The following is a 27,842-nucleotide window of genomic DNA, read 5'->3' on the forward strand; positions in this document are numbered from 1 at the left end:
CCCCCCTTTCCTGCCTGGCCCCTCTGCACTACAGGGCTCCCAAATTCACGTCCATACCCCCCCCCCCACACATCTACACATTCCCACAAACCCCCATATGCAATCACTTCTGCATATACACCAAAAATGCCCACAAATCAGGACAAAAATATATTTTCAAATTAAATTAAAATGTATTACTATGGGTGATTGATTTTTAGTATGTAATTTGGCTTTTTCCCCCTAAGATGACAAACCTTCTTCCCAAAAGGAGTACGTCCAGGGGCAAGGGGAGGGACTTCCAGTGGCAAAAGCAGGTGTTAGGGATGGGACTTCTGGTCCCAAGATGGTGAACAGGGGTGGGGTACCTGTCAAGAAGCGGGGACAGGTTAGAAAGGGTATGAACCATTAATATGGAACTCTTAATGTGCTTGGACAACAATCTAACTTTAATGCCACCTAACTTTTACACATGGTAATTATAACATGTAACTACACCCCTCCAGTTTTGGGTGCCGTACTTCAAGAACGATGTTGATAGACTCAAGAGGGTCCAGAACAGGGCCACTCATATGGTTAGGAGCTTACAGGACAAGTCCTATGAGGAGAGACTGAGGGACCTGGACCTCTTTAGCCTCTGCAAGAGAAGGCTGAGAGGGACGCTCACTCCAGGGACAGCAGTTTCAGGGGAGCAGGAAAGAGCCCTGTTGGAGAGGGCCAGGGGTAAACCCCAGGGGCCAGGAGGGAGACAGGAGGTCTGCTGAAGAGCTGGCAAGCAGGGGCAGATTTGGCAGCTTCTAGTCATGCACCTGCTCACTAGCTCTCCTGTGGCAAGTCCAAGCAGTGCAGGTTAGAGAGGGTATGAACCATTAATGTGGAACTCTTAATGTGCTTGGACAACAATCTAACTTTAATGCCACCTAACTTTTACACATGCTAAGTATAACATGTAATTACCCCCCTTCTATGTAGCATTGGTCAGACTGCAGTTGCAGTACTGCATCCAGTTTTGGGCGCTGTACTTCAAGAAGGATGTTGATAGACTTGAGAAGGTCCAGAACAGGGCCACTCGTATGGTTAGGAGCTTACAGGAAAAGCCCTATGAAGAGAGACTGAGGGACCTGGACTTTTTTAGCCTCTGCAAGAGAAGGCTGAGAGGTGATCTTGTGGCCACCGACAAATTCATTAGGGGGAAACAGCAAGGGATTGGAGATGCTCTGTTCATCAGGACACCTCTTGGGGTAACAAGGAACAATGGTCACAAACTGACAGAGAGCAGATTTACTCTAGATATCAGGAAAATATTCTTCATGGTGAGGGTGGCCAAAATTTGGAATGGGCTTCTAAGGGAGGTGGTGCTCTCTCCTACCATGGGGGTCTTTAAGAGAAGGTTGGATAGGCATCTGGCTGGGGTCATCTGACCCCAGCACTCTTTCCTGCCTAGGCAGGGAGTCGGACTTGATGATCTGTTGAGGTCCCTTCTGACCCCAGCATCTAGGAATCTATGAATCCCTTAAGAGCAAGGTGACAAAAGATGTAAAACACAGAGGCAGGCATTTAGTGTATCTGTTCAATAATACAGAGATGCCAGCACTCTTACAACTTTAAGACCATGCCTGTAAGCCCCATTCTGCATCTCCCAGCACCCCAAGTATTACAGAAGAGGACAGGACAGCTGTGCATGCCTAACATTGCTATGTTGCTTTTTTGTGGCCCTTTTTTAAAAAAAAAATTGCTATCAGGATTTCCTGGTAGCAAATTTTGCCCCTGTGCTGCAAATTTGCAGAGCAGGGCACATTTTAATGTGCCCGGGGTATAGTCTGTGGCACCAGACAGAGGTTTGCTATGCTACAAACTGCATGTGCCTGCATATCTGGATCCAGCTGATAAGTTCAGAATTGCTCCATGTAATTAACAGTCTCTGACTGATGTTAAGGTAGACATTTCTTCTTTTATCACAAATCATCCAAAATTGTGAAATAGATGCAGAAGTATATTAACTAACTGTTGAACCTAACTGAAAGATTTCCCTTTTCTACCATTTTCTAAATACAGGAGCATTTTTATAACTGTTGATGTTGGGGACTACCATTACCATTGCAAGTATTCTCCATGCAATAGGTCAAAAGATCAACCCTGTTCTAATAATCCTGTACTTGGCTGGATGATATAGTTGGGGATGGTCCTGGTTTGAGCAGGAGGTTGGACCAGACGATCTCCTGAAGTGCCTTCCAACCCTAATTTTCTATTATTCTAATACTGATTGCATAAATTACAAATCAGAGGAATCTTCTGTATGCCAGATGACTGTCTATGTGAAAACAGGAGAAGTCAGTCTTTTCTTTCACAATTTTTGGCATTTACATGGATATTTTTAAAACTGTTGAAGGTAAAAGAATGAGAAATTTAATTTGTCTTAGTGAGAAGACCAAGGGCTAGTAATTTTCCTTTTTATTTTGGGCACATATTTATGTCAGGATAAGGACTGATGCTATCACAATCAGTATCTGGTGTTATCTTTCTTGCCTGCCACATCTTTGATCTTTAAAGTTGAGAGCTGGTTATGCTGGCTGATAGGTCCAGGCCTGTCCCTCAGATGATTTTCTTTGTGGGGCTCTGATTCCCCTTACACCCTGCCCTTATCACATCCTAGATGTTATTTAAGTTCTTTTGAGTCATAACCCTTGTAACAAGTATGGCAGTCCTTCCTATGCCACCATGATCCTAGTCAGGCACTTCTAATCAATTCATTAGAAGTCCATCAGTGACTCAATTCTATTCAGTCTCCCACTCATTCAGGGTTCATCCCCTTCTATCAACAGTCTCACAGGTAAAAAGTCTCACTGCATGAAATGACACAGGTAAATCAACTTAAATCAATTCCTTTAATTCATTAACCAGCTCTGAAAGAACCTCAACTGAAGTTCATTCATTCATTTCAGGTTCACCCCCCTCTATCAATTTATTAACAGACCCAAAATATAAATCAACTTAAGTCCAAATATTAATTCAGGGTTCATCTCCCTCTGTCAATTCATTAACTGTTTCAACATAGAAATCAACTTAAGAGATGAATTCACACCTGGCTGGCTCTAGTGCCCTGCTCAAAGATGCTTGGGCTCCCGTGCCTCATACCACCCATCTCCTGGGGTACCTATTTCAGCCCAGGGTGTCAATCCTTCTCTACGCAAGCTGCCCCAGCATTTTGTCTGTGGTCCCCATATACATTGGTAGTCCTCTGACCACTCATGCCTGCTGTCATACATCCCTTTATTGTAGCTTGCTGCAGACCGATGCAGACAAGAGAGTCCTCTGGCATCCTCTCTCCCCAGATGCTGCAGTCTTTCCCAGCTGTCCCTCTCCAGGGCTGGAAGTATTGCTTCATAGATTCATAGAGTTGGAAGGGACCTCAGTGGGCCATCTACTCTGACCCGCTTCCCCTGGCAGGCAAGAAAGAGTCACGAACCCTGGGGTCATGTGATCCCAGCCAGGTGCCTGTCCAGTTTTCTCTTGAAGACCCCCAAGGATGGGGAGAGCATCACCTCCCTTGGAAGCCCATTCCAGATTCTGGCAACCCTGACCGTGAAGAACTTTTTCCTAATGTCCAGCCTAAACCTTCTCTCTAGTAGCTTATGGCCATTGTTCCTTGTCATTCCAGGGGGTGCCCTGGTGAGCAGGTTGTTGCCTACTTCATGTTGCTCTCTGCTTATGAATTTGTACGCTGCCACAAGGTCCCCTCTCAGCCTTCTCTTGGTGAGGCTGAAGAGGTTAAGGTCCCTTAACCTTTCCTCATTGGGTCTACCTTGCAGGCCTCTAATCAGGTGAGTGGCTCTTCTTTGGACCCTCTCCAGGTTGTCCACATCCCACTTGAACTGCGGCATCCAGAACTGGACACAGTTCACGCCAGCTGTGGCCTGACCAGTGCCATATAGAGGGGGAGAATCACTTCCCTGGACCTGTTTGTGAAGCACCTATGGATGCGCGACAAGGTGTGATTGGCTGTGCCAGCCACTTCATCACATTGGCGACTCATGTTCAGCCGGGAGTCAACAGTGACTCCAAGATCTTTTTCTGCCTCAGTGGAGCTAAGAAGGTTGCCCCCCAGCCTGTATGATGGCAGTTCTTCCTCCCTAGATGCAGCACCTCACACTTGTCCTTATTGAATAGCACCCTGTTGCTCTCTGCCCACTTCCCCAGCCTGTCTAGGTTGGCCTGGATCTGGTTCCTCCCCTCCAGGATGTTAGCTGCACCCCATAATTTTGTGTCATCTGCGAACTTGGACAGGGTGCTTCCTGCCCCCTCATACAGATCACTGATGAAGATGTTGAACAGCACCGGCCCCAGAACTTAGCCCTGAGGGACTCCACTGTCCACATCTTTCCAGGTTAACACCAGCCTATCCACTGCCACCCTCTGAGTGCGATCCTTGAGCCAATTTGCTACTCAGTCTACTGTGTAATCATCCAAGGCAAATCCCCTCAGTTTATTTATAAGGATGGTATGGGATACCATGTCAAAGGTCTTCTTGAAGTCCAGATAGGTAACATCCATCTCAACTCCTGCATCTAAACAATTGGTGGCCTTGTCGTAAAAGGAAACTAGGTTAGTCAGGCAGGACCTGCCTGCTAAAAACCCACGTTGGTTACCCCTCTGAATCACATTAGCCAGCAGGCTTCCACAGATGTGCCCCTTGATAATTTTTTCTAGGATTTTCCCAGGGATCAAGGTAAGGCTGACTGGTCTATAATTCCCTGTGTCCTCCTTCCTCCCTTTCTTAAAGATTGGGATGACGTTAGCCCTCTTCCAATCCTCCAGAACCTGACCCAAGCACCATGAGCATTTATATATCCTTGCCAGTGGATCAGCTTTGACCCCCACTAATTCCTTCATTACCCATGGGTAGAGTCCCTATGGTCCCAGTGATATGAATACGTCCAGTCCCTCCAAGTGTCTTTTTACTGTGTCAGCACTGACCATTGGTCGGCTGATGTTCCTTCCCTTTGTTGTTCAGCAAACTGCAGAATAAACCTGCAGTAATAACTGGCTAATCCCAGGAAGGCTCGTATCTGTGTCTTATTCTGTTGGCGACAGTAATTTTTTATCTCCACTTTATCCACCAAAGGTTTTATGCGGCCCTGCCCCAATTACAAACCCAAGTACTTGGTCTTCACCTTTCCCAAGGTACATTTCTTTGGGTTAGTCATTAGGCCAACCTATCTTAAATCTTGTAAGACAACCCTAATAGTTCTCATATGTTGGTCCCATCGTTCAGTATAGATGACAATATCACCAATGTAGGTTGCTGCAATACCCCTGATGTGGGGCCAGTACCTAATCTATAAGCTGTTGGAAGGTCGCAGTAGCTCTGTTGAGGCAGAAATTCATACAGCCCCCAAGAACTACCAACAGTGGTTTTGGCCTGGTCCTCTAGTCTTAACGGGATCTGCCAATATTCTTTTGCAAGGTCGAGCATTGAGATAAACTTGGCTTGCCTAATTTACTCTAAAAGCTCACCTACCTGAGTCATAGGGAAAGCATCAAATCATGTAATTGTATTTAATTTCCAAAAATTTATGCACAGGCACAGAGTCCCATCAAGTTTTCAGAATGGTTACAATTGGGCTCCTCCAAGGACTTCATGACTCTGTGATGACCCCATGCACTATGGGCATTTGTACACATACATGCAATGCATTATTGGGAGCTTTTAAAAGCACCCAGAGCTGAGTTGGATACATTTGTATAAATGGCGAAATACATGTCAGCACTGAGAAAACCATGGCAGTGTGCTTTTGAACTAAAACACACCGATGGTATTTTAGTTTCAAAGAGCACCGCTGCCATCAATTTGTGTGCTCTGTTCTGCTTAATTGAGTCTGCTTCAATGTGCTGGATTTCTGGCGTATTGGAACAGATTGTATGCATGTATGTATGTAAATGCCTTAACATTTTATCCATCTCCTCTTTGATAGGCTGGTATTAATAATAGGGTATTGTTCTCCACTTTTCTCAGACTTTTTTCCCCTCTGGCATAATGATCTTATGCACAGCACCCTCTTGCTCGCCTCAGCACTTCACTAAAGACATACACAGACTCCTGGACTACCAATCTCAACTGTTCATGTTGCCTACCCATGAGATTTTTCCCTAAAGGTACCCTACCTTCTGGCTCTCTACGTGTTATGACTTCTCCTACTTCCTGTCTGAATTCCTCCTTTTTGTGCAATGGGGCTGCTAAAAGGCTTTCCAGCTCCTGCCATAATTTCAACAACTTTACATGGTAAACTTGTTTCTCCTTTCTATGATCAGGTTGGAATACCTCATAGCCAACTGGGCCAGCCCACCTCACAATTTCCAATGGGCCTTGCCAACAGGTAAAAAATGTACTAGTGGCGCTGGGAAGGAGGACCAGGACTTTCTGGCCAACTTAAAACTCCTGCTTCCTGGTGTTCTTATCATACTGCTCCTTTTGTCTACTCTTCACCTGTTGTAAATTACCTGTGGCTACCTGCTTGGTGATCTGCAGCCTCTCCCTCAGGGACATTGTGGCAGAATAACATCTATGTCTCTCCCTAAACTCTGCTATCTGACAATTTGGTTACCATGGTCACTGCAGAGGACAGACACCTCTTCCCCCATCAGCTTCATGTAAAACTAAGTTGTAATCTAACCTGAATACATTCCAGAGGGAGGGGGAAACCTGATCCCTCTGCCTACATGACTGGCCTCACATACCTGGGTAGGAGGCTCAAACTCCCTATTGTTCTAAGCAATGCCAACATGACTGGGAGGGGGCTAGAGACCCTGCCAGTATACCTGGCAACCAGTGATGCATTTTAAATTGGTTGGCTGGCAGCCAACAGTTGTGGGCCTTCACTGGATAAGGTAAATGAGGTCACAATTGCTATATAAGTAAGGAGGAGCAGTAACCATGATGAAAAGTCAGAGAAGCTGAACCATCTGAAAATCTCTCTCTCTCTTGAAATTCATGGTCAAGGAACTGCTTGCTTCTAGAGGAAATCTCCACCTGCCTCTAGATGATGCTTTTGAGTAAACTATTTAAGATCTAACTAGATAGATAACTTGCAGTAAATCAGATGCGTGATCAAAGGCTACCATGCCACCATTTGCTCTAAGGTATTTCTCTGATATTGCTCTTCCCTACATCCTATTCCAATCCTACTCCTTGTAACCAAGTTCTCCTTTGTACCTAGTATAGGAGAGTTATTGGGAGAGGGTCTAGATTATGCCTTGGGGTCCCCCTTGGTTTGACTGACTAAGGGAGACCACTATTTGCGCTTCAGACTGAAGGAAGCACCCCAAGTTCTTGCAGCAGGTCAAGTACCCTCAAGGACTACTAGCCCTGTGTTTCCCAGAGGACGCAGGTCCAGGATCAGTCCAGACTCTGGGTGGTGGTGGCATTACCCCCAGGCTTGTGGGTGTGCTCCAGGAAGTGGGTTGGCTGGACGTGAGGCACCCCCAGGGGGGCACTTGGAGCCTGGAAGTTGGCCATGCACAGTGAGGTGGGTGGCTCAACACAGAAGCATGCCCTACTGGCCCACCACACATGGTGGTAGAGGTGGGATCAGGCAACCTGCTACCTTGAAGGCATAATTTGGGGAAGGTTATAGAGTCACTGAAAACCCTTGAGCAAACAATCTCTAATTTGGCATCAGGTCAACTGGACAGTATAGATAGCTAGGACGACTGACAAGTATGACCACCTGACCATGGACCAATTGGTGGAGAAGCTGAAGGAGATAGGCATCCAAAGAAAAAGAAGGCAAAAAAGACAGGACCTGATTGAAGTCCTGCTGGACTATTAGCAAACCAGGGAAGTGCACATCCTGGTTCTGAGTGGGAGTGGAGATGATGGAACCACTCTTCCCAACAAGCCACTGGGAGGGGAACCCCCCTGAGCTAGAAATGCCTGAGGAATGACCCCCTTCTCCAACCCATGGGTTGGACCTCCAGAGATACAGGCTGGTGCTGGAAGCTCAAGAAGCCCAGTGCAGGTGCATAAGCTCGAGCTAGAGTTGCTTAAGATGGAACTGTCAATGAGGGAAGCACAGTGCAAGCATGAGGCTAGAGATGCCCAGTAGCAGCATGAAGAGAGGGAGGCCCAGCGCATGGCGGGGGCCGAAGAGGCAAGGCTCAAACACGAGCATGCACTTGAACTACTTCAAAGGCAGCATGAAACTGGAAGCCAGATTGATTCACCTCAGCTGGCACCTGCTGCGTCCCCCAGACTGAAAACCTCAGTGTTCTCTCGCTACAAAGATGGGGATGATCCAGAAGTGTGCCTAAGAAACTTTGAAAACCATGCGTGCCAATGGAAGTTGGAAAAGGAACAGTTCATGAAACATATGGCTGCTTTGGCTGAGGGTGACATGTCTGTTGTCCTGAACAGCCTGCCCTTGGAATCGACAGATAATGAGCTCACATAGCAAGAGGTGTCCATCCTGACCTCTTTGTCAGTCTCCCACCCTTCCCGTACCAGGTCTAGCAAACTACAAGGAGAATGCTCATATATCACATCGAAAGAAGCATAGCCCAAAGAGACCTGGGGAGCCTTCCTAATTGTAAAGAGCAATGGAGGCACTAAAAGGTCCTATGTCTTAGGGCCTTCCTGGAAGTGGTGAAGCATATTTTTCAGAGTCCCACTGAAACGTTCAACTAGTGTGTCGGTCTGGGGATAGTAGACTGAGGTCCTCAAGTGCTTGATCTTAAGACAGAGGAAAATGGAGGGACAGAGAGCCAGAGTCTTTGACAGAGCCAGAGCCATGAATGACATGTGCCTCCAGTGGCTGTAAGCGGGGAGCTCCCACAGATGCTTCCGGCACTGTTGGCGGCGGGTGGGGGGTGGCGAGTGCCGACCAGGGGTCGGCAACCACCCACAGATGGCATTGGCAGCATCATCAGCAGCCAGCAGCGATTGCTGACTGCCCATAGATGCCACCAGTGGTGTTGGTGGAAAGGGGTGGCGGCGAATGGTGACCGCCCACAGGAGCTGCCAACAGTGTTGGTGACGCCTTTTTGTAGGGTGTGCCAGAGCCAGAGCCAGGAGAGGACAGGAGAGGAGAGGAGACTGAAAGAAGAACTAGAGACAGAGATGGATGTGGCTCTTGAAAGGTCCCCAAAACTCATTACGTGGCCCTCCAGCTGAAATAATTACCCACTCCTACTCTATGGCTCATGGCTACAGTGAATAGGAAGACCAAATGGATATTACTGGCAAAACCTCCTGTCCTGGAGATTTTCAAAAAGTTATCATCAGTAGAATTCCCACTGGGACAAAGACTCAAAAAACTTTGTGATCAAAAAGCAATTGTTTAAGGCAACCTTTTATTGTGACAGTGTAAAATAATTCCCCAGTTTCTTTTTTTTCTCTCTTTCTTTCTCTTTTATATATTTATATCTATAGATATTCATTCCCTTCCCTTCCCCAACTATTTCTGACTTTTCTTCTCCCTCTCTATTCCCTATAGATAATTATAAGTAAGCTAAGATATAGGATAAGCTTTAACATTTTATTTTAGGTAGTAAGTTTTATTTTCCTCTCTCCTCTTTGCAAATAGGTGCCCTATTTTGATACCAATACCCACTGTTTTACAAGTGATAATTATTATGTTTGTATTGCTTTTATATTGTATGATTACTGTTTTAGGCCTAAGTTCGGGTAAGTCATGTCAAGTTTCCACTTTGCAATGTCAAGCCTCCATGCCCAGTTGTGTAACCCATGACTCACTACCCCTCCTATGTAACTTGGTTCCTGAATGAATGGGGATGAATGAGGGTGCTTGAGAGACAATGGCAGTAGGTTTAAAAATAGCTCCTTCTAAATGACTGAACTAGCAACACCAATACCTGGACACAATATTTCGTTGTGTCACCCTCAGCATTCAAGAAACAAAAGATGAGGCAACCCACCATTGTGCCAGTCTTCACATGCTCAGTAAGAACATCTGGAACCCTCTGGAACAGGACTGGCATTGCCTGGACAGGCCCTCCCCATAGGAGATCAGAGGTAGTCTGCTCCATAAAAGGGGTAGTGAAGACTGACTCTTTGGGAATGCCATTTCCATCTGGATCAGACCAGCTCCACATCACACTGCCTATCCACCCAGAGGCCCTGCCGGCAACCCCCTCTGGACAACTTTGAGCTGAAGGAGACCCCGACTGGCCATTGAGGACCCACTTTCAGCCTGGGATACGCAGATATCACCTGCATATTTCCTCCTCCAATTTGGACTCTCTCTCTCTCCTCCCAGACTTGCGTCCCTGCACCAAGCCTCTTTAACCCCTGCTGCCATTGTCTGTGTGTGTGTGTGTGTGGGGGGGGGTGCGCAAAGGAACCAATGAAATATTGTGTCACCATCTCCCCTGTTCAATAAAACCACTGTCATTTGTAACCCCAAGTTGGGTTGTGTTTTACTAAGCTCCAGTCCCTTCCCTATCTTAAATTCCAGTCTCTGTTTCTCTCAGCTCCGGCTCCCACCTCCCCACATTTTCCTGATCTCTCAATTCTGTCTCCCTTTTCTGCCACCTCTCAGCTCCTCTTTGCCCCTTTCTGCAATCTCTCAGCCCTGTCGCTTTCTGCAAGCAGTTAACCCCGCTCCTGCCACTTTTGCATCCTCTCAGCCCTGTGGATTTCTGCAATCTCTCAGCCCTACTCCCAGTTTTCCTCTCCCCACGTACCTCTCAGCTCCTGTGTAGTCTCCTTGCTCTGAGTCCAGTCTCCAGGCTCCTCCCCAGCATCACTCCTTTGCTCTGCCAACTTTCTGCTTTCAATTAACACCAATTAACCTTAAGTTATCCCAACTTCCTCTCCAATCTGTCAGTTCTAATCCTGGCACTGGCAACTTTCATCTCAGTCTCCACCAGCAGTAACCTGAAGTAACCCCAAGCCTCAGCTCCTAAACCCAGCTCTCTCTAAGTCTACCGGTTCTAATCCTGGTCCTGGCAACTTTCACCCCCTACACTTTCTCTCTCTCTCTACCTTAACCTCCCTCCAAGCACATACATACGTACACACCATAAATTAGGAACTCACTAGAGTGTAGATGTAGGTGACTGGTATGTATGTGAACTGATATACATGTATGTCACTGTGTGCATGATATACAAATTAGTGATCTGTGTATGTGTATTGGGTGTGCAGGTATTGATAATTGATTCTGGTCTAATTTCTTTTGGTCTGTATAGTGTGTGTAGGTACTTGAATTGCTGATAGGCATGCATTTGCCTAGGCTGGTAATTTTGGATGTGTATGTGCCTGGATTGGTAGTGTGCGTGTGCATGCCTGGTGGGGGTGCATGCACCTAGAGTGTGTATATGCACCTAGTGTGTGTGTCTGCACCTAATTGATTTCTGAGTGTGTGCATGTTCAATTGTACACCACATCCTCCTGTTCAACAGCGCAATATTGAGATCCTGAGGGTTGGCCAGCCCCCACAGGGCAACAGCAGGACAGAATGATCCAGCTCAGGTCGAAGGTGGGCTTGCATTAGGACCTGGTCATTGCTTTTCCCCATGGCCTGGCTATGGAATGGCATGGGCAAAGCTTCCTGCTGCCTGGCTGTGGCAAAGAAAAATCTTGGCTACAGTGCAGCACAGGCAAAGGCCCCCACCACCATAGTCCCCCACCACCTGGCTGTGGTGTAGCTCTGCCAAAGTCATCTGCTGCTGGAATGCTGCTGAAGCACTCCAGACCTGTGGGCTGGTTCCAGTGGGTCCAAAGGTTGATCCTGTTGTCAGGCCATAAGTTGCTGATCCCTTATTTAAGGTATTAAATGGAACTTGTCCTTATACCTTTTCCTATTGCAACATTTGACCTGTTTGTATATTGGAAGTCAAAGTTATCAATAATGATATTTTTGTTAGCATTAGTTGCCTCTTTGGTCTTCTACAACAAAGTGTCCTTGATATCATTTTCCTGATGTGAAGAAAAGTAATATAGCCCTAGTAGCATATTTTTATTCTTACAAGTTGTGATTTGTAGTTAGACAAATTTACTATGTTTTTCCATCACTCAATGCAATGTTTTAGATACAGTACATTATTTCCTTTCTATGACCTACCTCATAATTTTTTCCTGTCCAGTTTATGGTCCCATGTTAGAGTTAACTCACTATTTTTTTATGCCACCATGTTTCATAAATGCTTGCTACATCAAGTTCCTTTGCCATTACTAAGCTTTAATCCGAAGTGCCCGTTTAAAGATAATATCTAAAAAAAACACATACTACCTGAATCCAACGTCTGAGTGCAGTGCAATATTCCAGGATTCCCAGCACTGATGATGTTTATTCTGGGGATTGTGAAGGACTATAAGCAGAGAGTTATCTTGGGTGTGGTGATAGGAATCAATGCACCTATACTGCTGTGTTGCTTTGTGAAGGACCTGAAAAAAATGAATGCTTAGGATAGACATAGAAGTAGCATATCCAACCCCTATAAGTTTTTTGCAGTGGATACACCATTTTTGTGACATCTACTTTTTTTATAATCTTCTTTATAGTAAGTCCCACTTTCTTTATAATAAGTACCACAAACAGCCTGAACATATGGAAACTCATTTTTTGTAACACTATAAGGTCATACATAGTGTTACAAAAGTAAAGTGTATCCAAAGCCTGAAAAACTATTGAAGTTACTGAATGACTTTGGTCACCTTCTAACTGGTCTAAAGCTGATCTTGGACTAGCTGGGAAACACACTGTATCCTACTTATCCCCAAGCCATTATTTCTGTAAAAAAACAGCTCATAAATACCTGGAGAAGAACATGTGGTTGAAGATGTTCGGCAAAAGTCCAATCTGTCAAACACCGCTGCTGAATCTTTTGTATATCCACTAATTCTATCCTTAGGCCTTTCTTTTCTGGATTCACCTCAAAGTGCACCAAAACAACAATGAAATAAAAAATTCTGCATTCATTTGTTTTATACTGAGTGTAATCTTGTTGGCTTAAATGACAGCATCCTGTGCAGTATCACAATTAATTGCATAAACTTGCACACAAATAAACCCATACGACAATGTTTTAGTAAGAACAAAAATTGTCAAAAAGTTTTGCTTTTGACTTCTTTTACGGACAACTAAATCTAAATATTTTTATTGTTAGGTTATATGCTTCTGAGTCCTGTAAGCAATTACAGACTTATAGGCAGGTCGTGTGAAGTCACTTTAACATGGTTTCACTTATTGTGGGCTATATGGCAGACAGGTGTTTGTGAGGATGTCAAGCCACATAGTATGTCAGTGGGACACAGTTTGACAGTTTCTTTCAAGCTTCCATGCTAAAATAAACCACGTAGAGTCAATGAGGCTTGCCATGGGAAGGTTTCTTTTACCCCCTCCCCAGCCTTAGGTAGATTATTACAGAATTACCCAACACTGATTTTACACTATATAAAAGCTGTTGGGCTTCATACTGCTGATCACAAAACACAACAGAATCAACCCTCAGAGATTTGCCAAAGAATCCCCAACAGTAGCAATTTGCTTTGTAGAGCATCTTCTTTCATGTCACATTATAGAGCATAATGTATTCCATTCACTACAATTATAATTTCTGAAGTGTGGAAACCAATCACTTACTTCCTTTAAAAGAGGATCAACCAGATCATCTCCTCCACCTTTGCCATTCTTTTCTAAATGCACTGAAAATTGAACACAAAAGAAATATGCTTTGTTATTTTGTGGCCTACTTAATTCTGTAATATTACTCATGTGTTGTGGCCAGCCTCTTGCCCACCCATCATAATGTTTTGTGTATCTCTTTTAACTTTGTTTTGTCATTATGTATTGGGCCCTGCTTTGATGATGCTAAAAACCTTTTGACCATGCTGAAGAACGTAGGGCCTCCAATTGATCTATCAGTTCCACAATTGTGTCATAAGTGGTGATCATTAATTGATTCTACAGAAAGGAAGAAAATACTGATATTATACTTTGTACAAAGAGATGTACCAAGACAGAGTTACTGCATTTTCTTGTATACCTCCCCATCCACCCTGAACAAGCCGCACACTTGTGTTTGAAAGGTGGAATGAAGACAAAAAAGGATTTTTCCTTGAACATACTGTCAAGCACAGTATTCTTGTAGGGAAAACAAGCAGCTGCAGTAGGGCAGGGAGACAAAAACTCATGTCTGCTTTGTTAACTCTGCAGGACATGGACAGTGACACAGGACAGGAACTTGGGGTTGCCGTGTTCCCCTTTAGTTACCCTCTATACCGCGCCAAGCTGCCTATCTGCACTTCACAATCTCGCCCACCACGTCTTTAGTCTTATGTGACTTATAGGGAGGCTACCTTTAGTCTTCCTGGTCATGGTTCTCCTGTCCTATACTGGGCCTGTAGTCTCGAATGGGGTTCAGGTGTTCCCCAGCCTTATGGGCTCTGTGTGGCTCCAACCACCCCTGTACCATGCCCCAAGCCTCGCGTATGTATTGGACGTTCTTCGGTCTTATTAGATGCCTTCTTGCACTGCCCTCTCTCTCTCAGGGCTTCTCGCACTGCCCTCCCTTGGGGCTTCTCACACTGTCCAATGACGTGGTTCCCCTATGAGGCCTCCTCCATCCCTGTATAGTCTCACCCAGTCCTCTGGTCTTACAACAACAACAAAACAATAACACAAGCCCCTGGGCTATAACACAAAGCTAAACTGCTCGGCTAGCCTCCTTTGAGTTGCCCTTTGCAGGTGCTCCATCCTTCATTAGCATAACCGACTGCTCTCATTCAGTTCTTTCCCCTTTGCTTAGTCAGGCAGCACTCCTTCTCCTTGGCTGCCAACCAAGAACCCCTCTCTTGGCCTCCAGCCTGTGCTTTATAGAAGTCAGCCCTGCCCCTTCTGGTCAGCTGACTCAACAGGTGTGGGCCCCTAGCTCCTCCTGGTTGCCCTGGCAACTGGCACCTGGTGGCCATTCCTGCTCTTCAAGTAGCAGGCACCTTAGTGCCCTGCTACAGACAGGTGCTGGAAGCTGACCCTGCCAGGCCATCTGAGGGCCTGATCCTAGCCAGCAGGAATTGCAGAGTCAGTGGAGAACCCACCTTGCTTGAGAACAGGGGTTGGACAGTTTCATCCCATCAGAACTGGGCACTCAGCTGAGTCATTTGGCAGGTGCTGCTGACTTTACATCCAACTCAGCATAAGAAGAGAAAAAAGGCTAGGGATGTCATTTCAGCTAGTAGCACTTGCTGACTGAGTCAGTTGAGTGCCCAGTTGCACCAAAGCTGAACCGTCTGACCCGTTTTTGAGCTGGGTGAGCCCTTAGCTGACTCTACAGGCACCACTGGGTGCCCACATGGCTCAGAAAGAGGAGCCAGGCAGTTTGATTCCCTCCCACAGGATCAAACCCTCTGGTCCCATATTTCCTTGTTTAAGAGATACACCCCCTCTTTCCAGGAGCCAATTTTCAGAAAAAGTTGCGTGTTGTATTTGAATAAGTACAGTGATATCTTCATTTACTTTGTTTAATTTACATGCCTGAAATATGATTAGCCCTATTTCAACACATGCTTTATAAATAGTAAGTTTTCATTGTTTTATTTCTCTAAAATACATTTTATATCAGACACAATATAAGACTTTTTCAATACTATGTATGTTATGCAAAGCTCTCCTATATAGACATTGCTTTTTAAATAAAGTTTAAATAAACTGTTTAACGATATCAGACAAAATACCCAGCTCATTCAGGATTTTTACTTAGGTACCCAAACACCACCAAAAAACAAAAATAAAACAGTATGCAGGAAATAAGTGATTGATAAAAAGTTTATAAAAAGATGCGATTGATAAAAAAGATTTCCCAACAATAGGAAAAACATGCGTGGCAGAAGGCTACCTGTTTCTCCCCCAAAACTCTGCTCTGTGACCGTTTGGTTAAGATGGGCCTTGCAGAGGGTACACACCTTACCCTAAGGGTACACAACTTACCCTATCTCTTTAGGTAACCTGAGCTGGATACATTCCTAAGGGAGGAAGGAACCTGCTCCCTCTGCCTACGTGACTGGCATCACATACCTGCGTGAGGGGCTTGCGTTTCCTGGGGAGCTAGGAACTGCCAGTCTGCCCAGCAACTAGTGATGCATTTCAAATTGATTGGCTGACAGCCAACAGGTGCTGGCCTCCATTGGACCATGTAAATGAGGTCATAAAGGCTATATAAGTTAAGGACTGCCCAGGAGGAGGGGGCAGCAGTAATCAGGAAGATGCAGAGAGAGAGAGAAGAGCTGGAACATCTGAAACTTGCTCTCTCTCTCTCAAAACTCATGATCAAGGAACTGCTTGCCTCCAGAGGGAATCTCCACCTGCCTCTGGATGATACCTGTGAGTAAGCTACCTGAGATCTAACTAGATATATAGTTTGCAGTAACTCAGATGTGTGATCAAAGGCTACCCAGCCATGCCAGTTTGCTCTATGGGATTTCTGATATTGCTCTACCCTGTATCCTATTCCAACCCTACCCCTTGTAACCAATAAAGTTCTCCTTTGTACCTAGTGTGGAAGACTTATTGGGAGTGGGTCTAGATTATGCCTTGGGGTCCCCTTGGTTTGGCTGACTAAGGGAGACCACTACTGGTGCTTCTGACTGAGGGAAGCATCCCGAGTTCTAGAAGTGAATCAAGTACCCTCGAGGGCTACTAGGCCTGTGTTTCCCAGGGTGCGCAGAGCCAGAATTAAGCCCATCCCTGGGTGGTGGCAATGTTACCCCCAGGCTAGTGGGTGTGCTCCAGGAAGGGGGTCGGCCAGATGTGAGGTGCCCCCAGGGAGGCACTTGGAGCCTGGAAGGTGGTCCAGCATAGTGAGACGGGTGGCTCAATGCAGGAGCAGCCCCTACTGGCCCACCACAACATGTAAAAGAAAAAACGTACAAAATAGCTTGTTTAAAATCTTCAGCTAGGGACCGGAATTACACAAACTGGTATAAATGACTGGAACCAGTTCAAATCTGTAACATAAGAGAAGTTCAGTGCACATAAACCACTTTCAAAATGTCCAAAACCAGTCTAAGATAAACCTGGATGGTTATAGTATCAGACTTAACTGATTTAGATTAAATTGTTTTACTGAACTTCTGTCCCAGATCCCCTTTAGATTCAAGTTAACTCACAGTCCCCCAGCATCCTAGGATGCTTTGCACCTCCACTGGAAATCCACCCCCATTGGGGTCGGTGGGCTAGTCTTGGCCCAAGCTGTCTGCTCCAGATGAGTGGGAAAGTGTGCTCTAGCACCCTTTGGTTTCTGGCCTGGGCCACTGCAGGTATGTGGCTGCATTTCTGGGATTGCAAATGAATGTCTGTTTACTTGCTTATTGGTTCAATTAATGCAGCTTAGACTAACCTGAGAAGATTGAACTGATTCAGCCTAGGGCTTTCTGACTGTCTGTACTTGGCCTTCCAGAGTAACATTAATAGATGTGCCATACCTGAGCCTTCAGGAATTTTCTCATCAGGAGCATTTTCCATGGTGGGTAGTTGTCTCAGCTGTTTTGCAAACCTGGCTGGATTATCCCATGGGATATAAGATACTTCATAATCACCGCCAAGCATCAATCCTGAACTCTCCAGTAGACCAGAGTCATCAAGCTCAGTCAGCCTCAGGCTTTCAAAAGTAAACACTTTGAAGGCTCTTTCTACTTCAGCCCAACTCAAGAGTTCTGCAAGAAAATTAAAACCATTCATAGAAAGTGTCCTTATTGTTCAGTAAAAGATGAACAGCAGACTAACTAGGTGTATTGTCCTTGGCATCTCTGCTAAGCCTGACAAGGAATATAATGGTGATAATAATTTACTTTAACTTGTCTCTTTCTGGAATCCAATTTCCTGAATTCTAAAAGACTGAAATTACACACTGAATTAGCACTGTTAAAACTGGCATATATTACACAGTGCTACTTGAAAAGCTTTTCATACATATTGAAAACACTGGATAAAGAAATGTATAAAAGTAGGGTTGAAAGGGATCTTCAAAGGTCATCTGGTCCAACTCTAAGTCAGAACTATCCCGATCACCCATGAAGCGAGGGAGCTCCCGTCTAGCCCTCCCTTGTCTGCCAGCTGTGGCAGGACAAAGCCAGCAGGCAGCTCCCTCCTGCTCTCTTCCCCCTCCCTCCCCTGCTAACAGTCACCTGGAGGCAGTGCAGGGCTGGGAACAGAGGTAGTTCAGGCTTCTGCAGTGCCCCCGCCTGCTGGCCAGGGTTGATACAGGCAGGCTTGATTTTGCCCCACCCCCCTCAACCCCTGTTGGGTTGGGGATGGGGGGTGGGGCAGCGAGCTCTAACTCATGGTGTTTTGTATAAAGTGCCATAAGTTAGAGTATGACCCTAACATCTGGAGGCACCCTAAGTCAGTTGTGGAGCTCTGCTTCATTTTCCTGCTGCTGAGCTTGTCCCCTCCAACATTCACATGTTCTGGGTTTCAGAGCTCTTCTTAAGATCCCATGAGCTAAAAACAAACAACTGGTTTGATGCAGCCCTAATTAGGACAGGCTCAACTATTTATATACTAGACTTAAATAGCAATTAAGTCAAATTCATTTGAATAATTCACTGGTACTTAATGTGGGATAATGGACTTGTAAGTCTGGGAGAGTTACAGTTTGGTGCAAGACAAGAAGCTGAAATGTGAACCAAGCCAGTTGTCTGTTTTTAGTCCTAGCAGTATGTGTGTGGAGTGTAGGGGGCAAGGGTAGGGAAGTTCTGAGCTTCCAACTGTTGCCCTTTACAGCACACATAGGTTCTTGAAAACCTCCAGTGATGGAGATTCCACAACTCCCCTAGGCAGTCTATTTTACTGCCTCACTGCTTTAACAGGGAAGATGTTTTTCCTGGTAACCAATCTAAATTTACCATATCTATTTCTTATTTCCTATCTGAATCCAAAATTAGAGAAATGGCCAAAAACATTAACTTGAAGGAAAGCTCTCCGCTATGGTGTAGTCCACTGAATGCCACCAGAACTGATATCTACTGGCTGGTACCATATACAAATATGAAGCATTTTTTAAAAAGTTGCATCTTAGTAATAATTATTACGTATATGCTGACAACTAAAAGCAATATAATTAGTGTATATTAATTTCAAGCAAAGCATAATGTGTCTGCAGAAAATGGCAGCAAGTAAAAAGAGTTCCAAGATCTATGCCCAATGACAGTAGGAAAGGAACTGGGGGGGCAGGGAAGTTTTTTATTTTGTGTAGCCATTGTGTGAACATGCAGACTCTAGAATGCATTTCATGTGGCTTTTCTAATTGTTTCACACTGCACATCATTCTTGCACACACAAATAGGGTAGGAGACCACAGTTCTTGATGGAGAAATAAGCTTAACTTGCATATTTGAATAAAAGACTACTGTAAAAGCTGTTGTACTATTAATGCAAGAATCTCAAAGGGAATGCAATTTGACAGCCATCATTATTTTTAAGTAATGCTTGTTGATCAACATAAAGCTTTATCTCAGTCCAAAAGTTATTGCACTATATATCTCAGTGGTTTCAAAACTCTGTTATCTGCATTTGGATTGGCATGAAAGTTCTTGTGATTAGCATTTTTTGCCTTTCCTCTTTTAACCTCAATAGCAAACCTACATAACCTGTGAGTTCTGACACTGTCAAGATCCAGGCCTCAGTCCTTTGGTCTCAGACAAGCATTGTAACTGGTTTGCTCAAAATCTAGAAACTGACATTTGGATTAGCCAAAACTTCATGCTAGATTAGGGTGTGAACAAGTGGATTTTACAAAAGGGCTGGTTATGGAAAATAATCTTATATTGGGTGATCATGAACTGATTCAATTCAGTATACTTTACAGTATAGACCAAGGGGCGGGCAATTATTGCGGGCAGAGGGCCACTTACTGAGTTTTGGCAAGCTGTCAAGGGCTGCATGACAGGCAGCCAGGGGCAGATAAATATTAATTTTCTAAACTTTTTAGGGGCCCCACGAGCCGGATAGAATGGTCTGGTGGGCTGCGTTCAGCCCATGGGCCGCATTTTGCCCACCCCTGGTATAGACAATAGTGTCCATAACTAGGACTTTGGACTTCCAAAAGAGAAACTCTGAGAAACTAAAGAAACTCTAAGATGAGGGTAACAGAGTTGGCTAATCAAACTATATTTCAGCCAGACATTTGATACCGTGCCTCACGAGAAACTACTAGCTGGAATGGAGAAGATGGGGATTAATACCATACTTTTATAGTAGATAAAGACTTGGCTAAGCGGGTAGGTTATACTTAGGGGTCTATCTAAATGGCAGGTGGATTTACCAATTTTCACAGCCCAAAGCTCTAATTCTGTGGTCATTTCATGGTGGCTCCACCCTTTGGTGCTCATTAATGGAGAGACTCCACTCTTCAGTGCTGACTGGTGGAGAAACCCTGGGCAGGGGGTAGAAGGGATGAGGGGGCAACTGCCATCTTCTCTGCTGCCCTTCATGTCACACCACTAGCTGGTGCCTTCCCCTCCTGGCAGTGAGGACTGTTGGCTCCCACTGGGGAGCCAGACTTTTATTTTAAAGGTTTTTTTGTGTTGATTTTGTGGTTTCTGCAAAATCCAAAGAACTGTGAATTAAGTACGTCCCCAGTTATACTTTAAGAGGAGAGGGGCTACTTGTGGTGTTGTTTAAGTCTTGGGGCATATCTAATTAAGTATTTTCATCACTGACTCTGGTGCAAGAACCAGATGTGTCCTTACAAAATTTACTGGTCACATAAATTTAGGCAGTATTGCCAATACAGAGGAAGATGAGTTTATTATTCAGGGGGTGCATCTACACATACAATTTACAGCACCTGAATAAACTGCGTAGCTTATTGCTCTGGAATTAATAGCTCCTGGGCATACCATTTGAATGTGTGCCGGGGAGCAATTAACTCTGGAACAATAAACTTTGTGGTTTATTCAGGCACAACATGTGGAGCCAAGGCACAGCAGCCCTGGCTGGTAGAAAGCCCTGGGGGTCAGCCTGCCAGCCCAAGGTTGCTCTCCCTGGCTCAATGTGATGGGGAAGGCTGGCTGGGGCACAAGGGAGCTTCAGTGTGGGGCTAGCTGGCATGCAATCCCCACTCTGAAGTATCCTTGTGCTTCAGCCAGCCAGGCAGCATTGACACATGTGCTGCTGCAGTTTTTTACTCCATAACAGGATAGTACTCGAATTTACAAGTACTATCCTGCTGTGGAGTAAATTTGTTTACTCTGTTTTTGCCTTCCTTTACAGCATGGAGTATGGTCCATCTGATAGTGTATTGTGAATACCTGCCATTACAAATCTCCCGCTATTACAATAGCATAAATATTATTGGCGCCCTTATCTCACTTGCTTTCTTTCTGTGACACTTAGTTTCTCTTGCATGCCACAGCCACAGAGCACCTACTAGAAAACCTATGAGGCTATTTTGTAGACCTTTCTGGGCAAAGCTGTCTGTGAATGCAGGGGAATAGAATCAGTGGGCCTTCCAATCCTGCATTCCTACATTCCAAAGAATGGGAATTGGTGACGACTGGCTAGTACAGAGGTAGTTTTAGTTGGAAAAATCAAAAACTTTCCCCCCAAAGAATGGGTTCCCACTATCTCACAGGAATCTATCCTTAAACAACAACAAAACAGCAACAGAAAAGAGAATTCACCATTGGTACAATAATGCATGAGCCCATGGACTCTGGCCAAACGTTTAGTGTTGTTCCCAGGTGAAGGAAGGGGGAACTGAAGAAGTTTCACAAGTGGAAGCTTGTCCATCATTTTCTTTTCAATCTTTTCTGGATTTAAGTCCTCTTGGACCTGGAGCAAGGAGTGAAATTTAAAAAACAAGGTAGAGTTTCATAACAAAGGATTTCTCAGCATTAATTTAAAATATAAGGCAAAACATTTAAGTATGTGTTAACTCTGAAGTCAGTGGGACTTAAGCACATGCTTAAGCATAGCAAATGCTTATACTTCTTACTAAATCAGTGTAAGTAGAAGATGAAATGAGCTGTTTTTCTATTCTCTTCATTGTGGGGGAGTGGTAACTTAGTAGGAAGAAAAGAGAATAGCTGACAGAAGGCAAAATTAATAGATGTTTGTTAAAATCACAAAGACCATTTGCCATTATTAAACAGAAACTGAAAATTTCCTGGAATATTAAAATTATGTATTGATGTAATCTGTGAGAATACAAAGAATACTCCTTTATTAGCTTTTTTCTTCCACATAATCTTATCTGATCTACACTATTAGCTATAGTGGCAGCCTCCACAAGAGAGAGGTCATAAAATTCAGTCTCACTGGGTATGTCTACACGTTTTTACACGTGCCTAAATGGAATGTGCATTGGTCTAACGCACATTAAAGTGATACAGGTATGTGTCTAAGGTGCATTAATGCAGTGTGCAGACTGATTTGGTACTAAAGTTAGTGTCCACCATGTACTGAAGGAATGTGTCTCTGCTAAAAAGTATCTTCCTCTTTCACCAGCCAACCATACTATCTGCCTTCTGTTGGAATACCTTCACTATCTGACAACTTCAATCTGCTTCCAATTTTCACTTAAAATGAATTCTAAAACCCCAAAGAACTAATTCTATATAAAGAGGTGTCTTTTTATGCTGAATACTGTGTTTGTCTATTCTATTCTATTCTAGTTTATTCACTGCACTTATCACTAAAGCATCTCAATGCCTGATCTGGTTTCTTCAGAGTAATAAACTTGTGGTCCAAAGCAGAACCCACAAAGTTCCATGAAGTGCCATAAGGTTCCACAACATTTCATTTTGTTCTCATGATAGACAACAAAATGAACACGAGCCACCAATGTGATGCCATAGCTGGCAGAGCTAATCAAACACTGGCATGCATCTACTGAGGCATCTCGAGCAAAGCTAAAGTCTTTAACCTAAAGATGTTACCCTTCTGCTCTACCTGGTGAGACTGCAGCTGGAGTACTACATCCAGTTCTGGGTGCCACACTTCAGGAAGGATGTGGAGAAGCTCAAAAGAGTCCAAAGAAGGGCCATGTGCATGATTAGAGGCCTAGAGACCTGGTCATATGAGGAGAGGCTGAAAGGCTTGGGAATGTTCAGTCTGAAGAAGAAAAGACTAAGAGGGGACTTGGTGACAGCCTATAAGTATATCAGGGGAGTACATCAGGGCCTGGGGGAGCATCTGTTCAGCAAGGCCCTCCAAGGGAGGACTAGAAATAACGGGCACAAGCTGATTGAAGATAGCTTCAGACTAGACATAAGAAAAAACTTCTTTACAAGTTGTGTACTGAGGGTTTGGAATGGGCTCACCCCAGAGGTGGCTCAGTCACCCACCCTGGTAATCTTCAGAAAGCATCTTAGGGCCTTTGTACACACCATGGTTTTTGCCCTTTCTTGCAGTGCAACAGCATGACTGTTTGCAAGAGAGGGTATTCTGGACACTTTAAATGTCTTTCTGGCACATTAAAGTAAAACTCCTCAGATGTAGTTTAGTTTGGCTCGCCACAAATTAAAGCATCTTGTCCATGGATTAGTTGCGTGCAAACACAAAGCCACTCAAAGACATGTAATGAGCCTTTTTGTCCACCAGATGGCACTCCAAATTTTTTGTAGTTCACCCCTTTAAATTGCTTCGCTTTTTTCTTTTTCTTGTGCCATGTGCTGGCTCTGTGCTCCCACAGTTGCATGGCAGGGCATGGGGTGGAGGGCCCTGGGCCGGGGGTGGGAGGGAAGCACTGGACCATCTTGCTCTCCTGCAGCACCAGCTAGGGACTGGGCTTAATTCATTCAAAAACCAAGTGCATGCAAACACTGATATGACACTTCAAAGCTTAATTTGTTTGAAAACCTAGTGCATGCAAACACTGATGCAATGCTCCAAAATAAACAAGTTTAAATTTTATAAATCTATTTAGTTTAACGAGGATTAAACCCCATGGTGTGTACAGGCTCCCTCAATGCCCATCTTGCTAGGGTTATCTGATCCCAGCGGTCTTTCCTGCCCAAGTGTAGGGTGGCTCTACCCGATGATCTGCAAGGTCGCTTCCAGCCCATAAAAACTATGAAACTATAATGTACTAAGGCTGTGCGAAATTGTGCTGGCTGTTTCATTTGGACACTGTTTTGACTTATTTTGAGCGTGAAACAAAACAAAATGAGGGCAGTAGAAATGTTTCAGAAGTTTCAAAACATTTCATATTTTGAAGCTGAAGCTGGGCTTCCTTGCAGGGAAACAAAGTAAGGAGAGGGAGGGCGAAGAGTGGGGAAGGACTGCTCTGATATCGACTGTAACTGTTTGGCTACCTGAGATGCTGCTGGTGCTGCTTACTAAGTTATTACCTGCTGTTGTTTAAAGTGGTGGACCAGGCTGAGGCTGTAGGGGAGGAGGAAACCTCACTGGGGAACACTACCATGTCATGTAGAGGCCCCAGCACCAATGAGGGCGCACCTTAACACACCCACACAGTCACATGTCAAGAGTGTTGCTTGTCAGTAGCTTGAGATACAGTTTCCCAGAAACCCCTGCACCTATCTACTTGTAACCTGGCAGGCTTCATGGCCTCAGCAGGGGCTACCATGTCTCCAGTTTTCACCCTACTGTGCCTTCACACACACGACAAGTTTTACTCATCAGCAGCTTGAGGTGAAGTTTTGTAGAAATCCCTGTACCTATATCCTTGAAACTTGGCAGGCTTTGTGGCCTCAGCAGGGGCTACCGTGCCTGCTGTTTTCACCCCATTGTGCTTTCACACTTACAAGTGACATGAGTTTTGCTTTCAAGACTTTGAGCTGCAGTTTCCCAGAAACCTCTACACCTATCTCCTTGAAACTTGGCAGACTTCATGCCCTCAGAAGTGTCTAACATCCCTGCTGTTTTCATCTAAATCTGCCAAAAATAGCAAAGTTACAGGCAGTTTCATGCTTCCCCGTTATAGCCTATGGACAAAATGTCAAAACAGCATCAAAACAGCGAACCAGTTTCAATTAAACAAAACAGAACAGTGCTTTCGAAACTAAATGAAACTCAAAATGAAACACTGTCCCATAGAAATGGCAAAACAGAAGTTGAAACGAAATGGTGCTGTTTCGCACAGCCCTATAACATAGACCATCTTATTGTTTACATGGAGATTGCACTCAAGGATGCTAAGCACTATGCCCAGACCACTCAAGACCTGTTTCAGTGTACTTGAGATGGAACGCTCCCATGGCTCAATTCAGGACTTCCTAAAATGGGGTGCAGCACACTGCCCCTCAGATCAGGAGGAGATTGGGGTGAGGTGTTGCTGGAGTCCCTTGGCTGGCAGGCAACACTGAAGAGTCAGGCAGGGAGCAGATGTACATGGGTGGGGGTAGTGGGGGAGGATCATGCCTGGCACAGTTGCAGCTGTCCCTGGTTGATCTGGGGGTAGGGGGAGTCCCAGAGCTTCACCTGTCCTTCTCCAGCCATGGACTACTGGGAGCATCTGCACAGGGTGCTGGGCTTGGACAAGGACTGCTTAAGTAAGGAGACGGAGGGGGAAGAGTGGGGAAGGACTGCTCTGATATCGACTGTAACTGTTTGTCTACCTGAGATGCTGCTGCTTAAGCAGTTGCTTATTCCAGTACCTGCTCTCTGCCCACTCCCTGTTCCTCTAGGTGTACCCTGCTAGCTAGGAGCAGGTGCTAGAAGGAGGAACTTGCATGCCACTGATGCTTTCTCCAGCTGAGCTCAACATTCTGTGTAGCTACTTCTGCAACCTGCAGCTGGAGCAGGTTAAGAGAGGCTTTGGGGCTCCACCTGTTCCTGCACCACCTAGGGACAGCAGTGCCAGCATGCAGGTTTCTCTTTCCAATGCCTGCTCCTAGCCAATGTGGGACACTTTGTGGAGGGAGTGATAGGCAGTGAGCAGGTGCTGGAAGACAGAACCTGCATACTACTGCTGCTATCCCTTGCTGAGCCTGGCCTCTGCACAGCCATGGCCCATGGTTGGAGCAGGGCAGAAGCAGCCCTGGAGCTCCCCTGAGGTCAGCCAGGGATGGGGCAGTGGCTGAATGGAGCAGGGTAAGACTGCAACCCCATGTCTTCATAGATTTACCCCAGATGCTTCCAGAGTGGTTTCACCACTATAGTTCCAGGTTTGGCTTGTCAATGTAAGATAGGATAGGCAGAACATGCTCAGGACTGTCCATGGTGTAGAAACATCTGAAGATTAACATGGTGCACTGTATGCCAGGATCTGCATTATCCCTGGGTGGCTTCAATCTGTTCTGGATGATCCTTAGACTTTTGATATGTGGTTAAAGTTGCCATCAAGTGGACAAAGTTTGGGCTCTTCTACTCTGTGTTGTTGAAACAGTACTCTGAATTAATGACCCCTCTGTCCTTTCAAGTGTATTAATATTCACTGCCTGTAGACTTTAAGACTGCTGATATAAGACACAGAAGTATACCTTTAAGAGGTGCAGCCGCTGTGACATAACGTCATGGTAATTTAGTAGAAGAGGCCATTGGGGGAGGATTTTCATTTCTTCATCGTCTTTAGGAAGAAACAAGCTGTAGAGATTCTGTTAAATAAAAGGGCAGATGCACTGAAAATAAATAAGCAAACTTAAGAAGGGGCAAAAGGTTTTTTTGTATGGTATCTTTTATTCAACCAAATGTTAGACATACTTTTGGGCATAAAGCACCATTCTTTAGATCTGGGAAAGAAGTAGACACAGCCTAAGCTAGATAACAGAGAAACACGGTTTACTTTTACCTCCAGGTAAATGAAAGCAGAAGCAGTTTCAAAAAAGTGAAATGATCAGAAGCAGTTTCAAAAAAATGAAAATGCAGCTGAACAGACACCCTAGTTGTATAGAAGACCAAGGCCAGTCAAAAGGGAATCTCACAATTATGAAATCACTGAAGCACAATTGAAAGATGGGCCTGGAAAGAAAAATTAATGTCCTTTCTGGGTGTGTCTACAGGACACAATTTACTGCATGGTAGACTAATCTACTGCACAGTAAAGCATTACTGTGTAACTGTGCACAGGAGCTACTCTGCAGTAGATTAGTCTACTGCAGTTTTCTACTAACTGGAAAGACAGGTAGTAGATTTACTATGGTTACATAGCTGATCAGGAGCAAATTTCTCCTGATCAGTCCAGGTAGCAGGGGGAAAGAACTCTCCCCTCCCTTGGGAAGCTACTTGTTTCCCATCTGTCCTCTGCCCTGGCAGCTGCCTACTGCCAGGGTCAGAATCATAGAAAGTTAGGGTTGGAAGGGACCTGAGGAGATCATCTAGTCCAACCCCCTGCTCAAAGCAGAACTATACCCAACTAGATCACCCCAGCCAAAGCTTTGTCTAGCCCGGTTTTAAAAATCTCCAAGGATAGAGCTTCCACCACCTCTCTGGGTAACCCGTCCCAGTGTTTTACTACCTTCCTAGTGAGAAAATTCTCTCTCATATCTAACCTAAACTTTCCTTGCTGCAACTTGAGACCTTTGCTCCTTGTTCTGTCATCTGCCACCACTGTGAGTAGCCTAGCTCCATCCTCTTTTGAACCCATCAGGTAGTTGAAAACTGCTATTAAGTCTCCTTTCAGTCTCCTCTTCTCTAGATTAAATAAACACAGTTCTCACAGTCTTCCTCATAAGTCATGTCCTCCAGCCCCCTCACCATTTTTGTCACCCCCCGCTGGACTCTGTCCAATTGCCCACATCCTTTTTTAAAGTGTGGGTGGCCCAAAACTGAACACAGTACTCTAGATGTGGCCTCACCAGTGCTGAACGGAGGGGAAAAACTATTTCCTTGGACCTGCTGGCAACTTTCCTACTAATGAAGTCCAGTATACTGTTAGCCTTCTTTGCAACAAGGGCACACTGTTGGCTCATATTCAGCTTATTGTCCACTGTAATCCCCAGGTCC

At 44.9% G+C, this 27,842-nt stretch overlaps 1 protein-coding gene across 1 annotated transcript in view; it reads right to left on the bottom strand.

The window, feature by feature from the left end:
• The window catches only part of SPAG17 (sperm associated antigen 17), a 469,533-nt gene that overhangs the window by 274,484 nt on the left and 167,207 nt on the right, over positions 1–27,842 (bottom strand). The window contains exons 12-17 of the mRNA XM_019526871.1: positions 26,381–26,494; positions 21,617–21,767; positions 17,417–17,647; positions 13,581–13,642; positions 12,754–12,870; positions 12,228–12,382 (exon numbers count right to left, since the gene is read on the bottom strand). Coding sequence (XP_019382416.1) covers positions 12,228–12,382; positions 12,754–12,870; positions 13,581–13,642; positions 17,417–17,647; positions 21,617–21,767; positions 26,381–26,494 — 830 coding nt within the window. The remainder of the gene's footprint in view (positions 1–12,227; positions 12,383–12,753; positions 12,871–13,580; positions 13,643–17,416; positions 17,648–21,616; positions 21,768–26,380; positions 26,495–27,842) is intronic.

The sequence above is a fragment of the Gavialis gangeticus genome, unplaced genomic scaffold (assembly GCF_001723915.1).
Source record: "Gavialis gangeticus isolate Ggan-Ray unplaced genomic scaffold, GavGan_comp1, whole genome shotgun sequence".
NCBI classification, from domain to species: domain Eukaryota; kingdom Metazoa; phylum Chordata; order Crocodylia; family Gavialidae; genus Gavialis; species Gavialis gangeticus.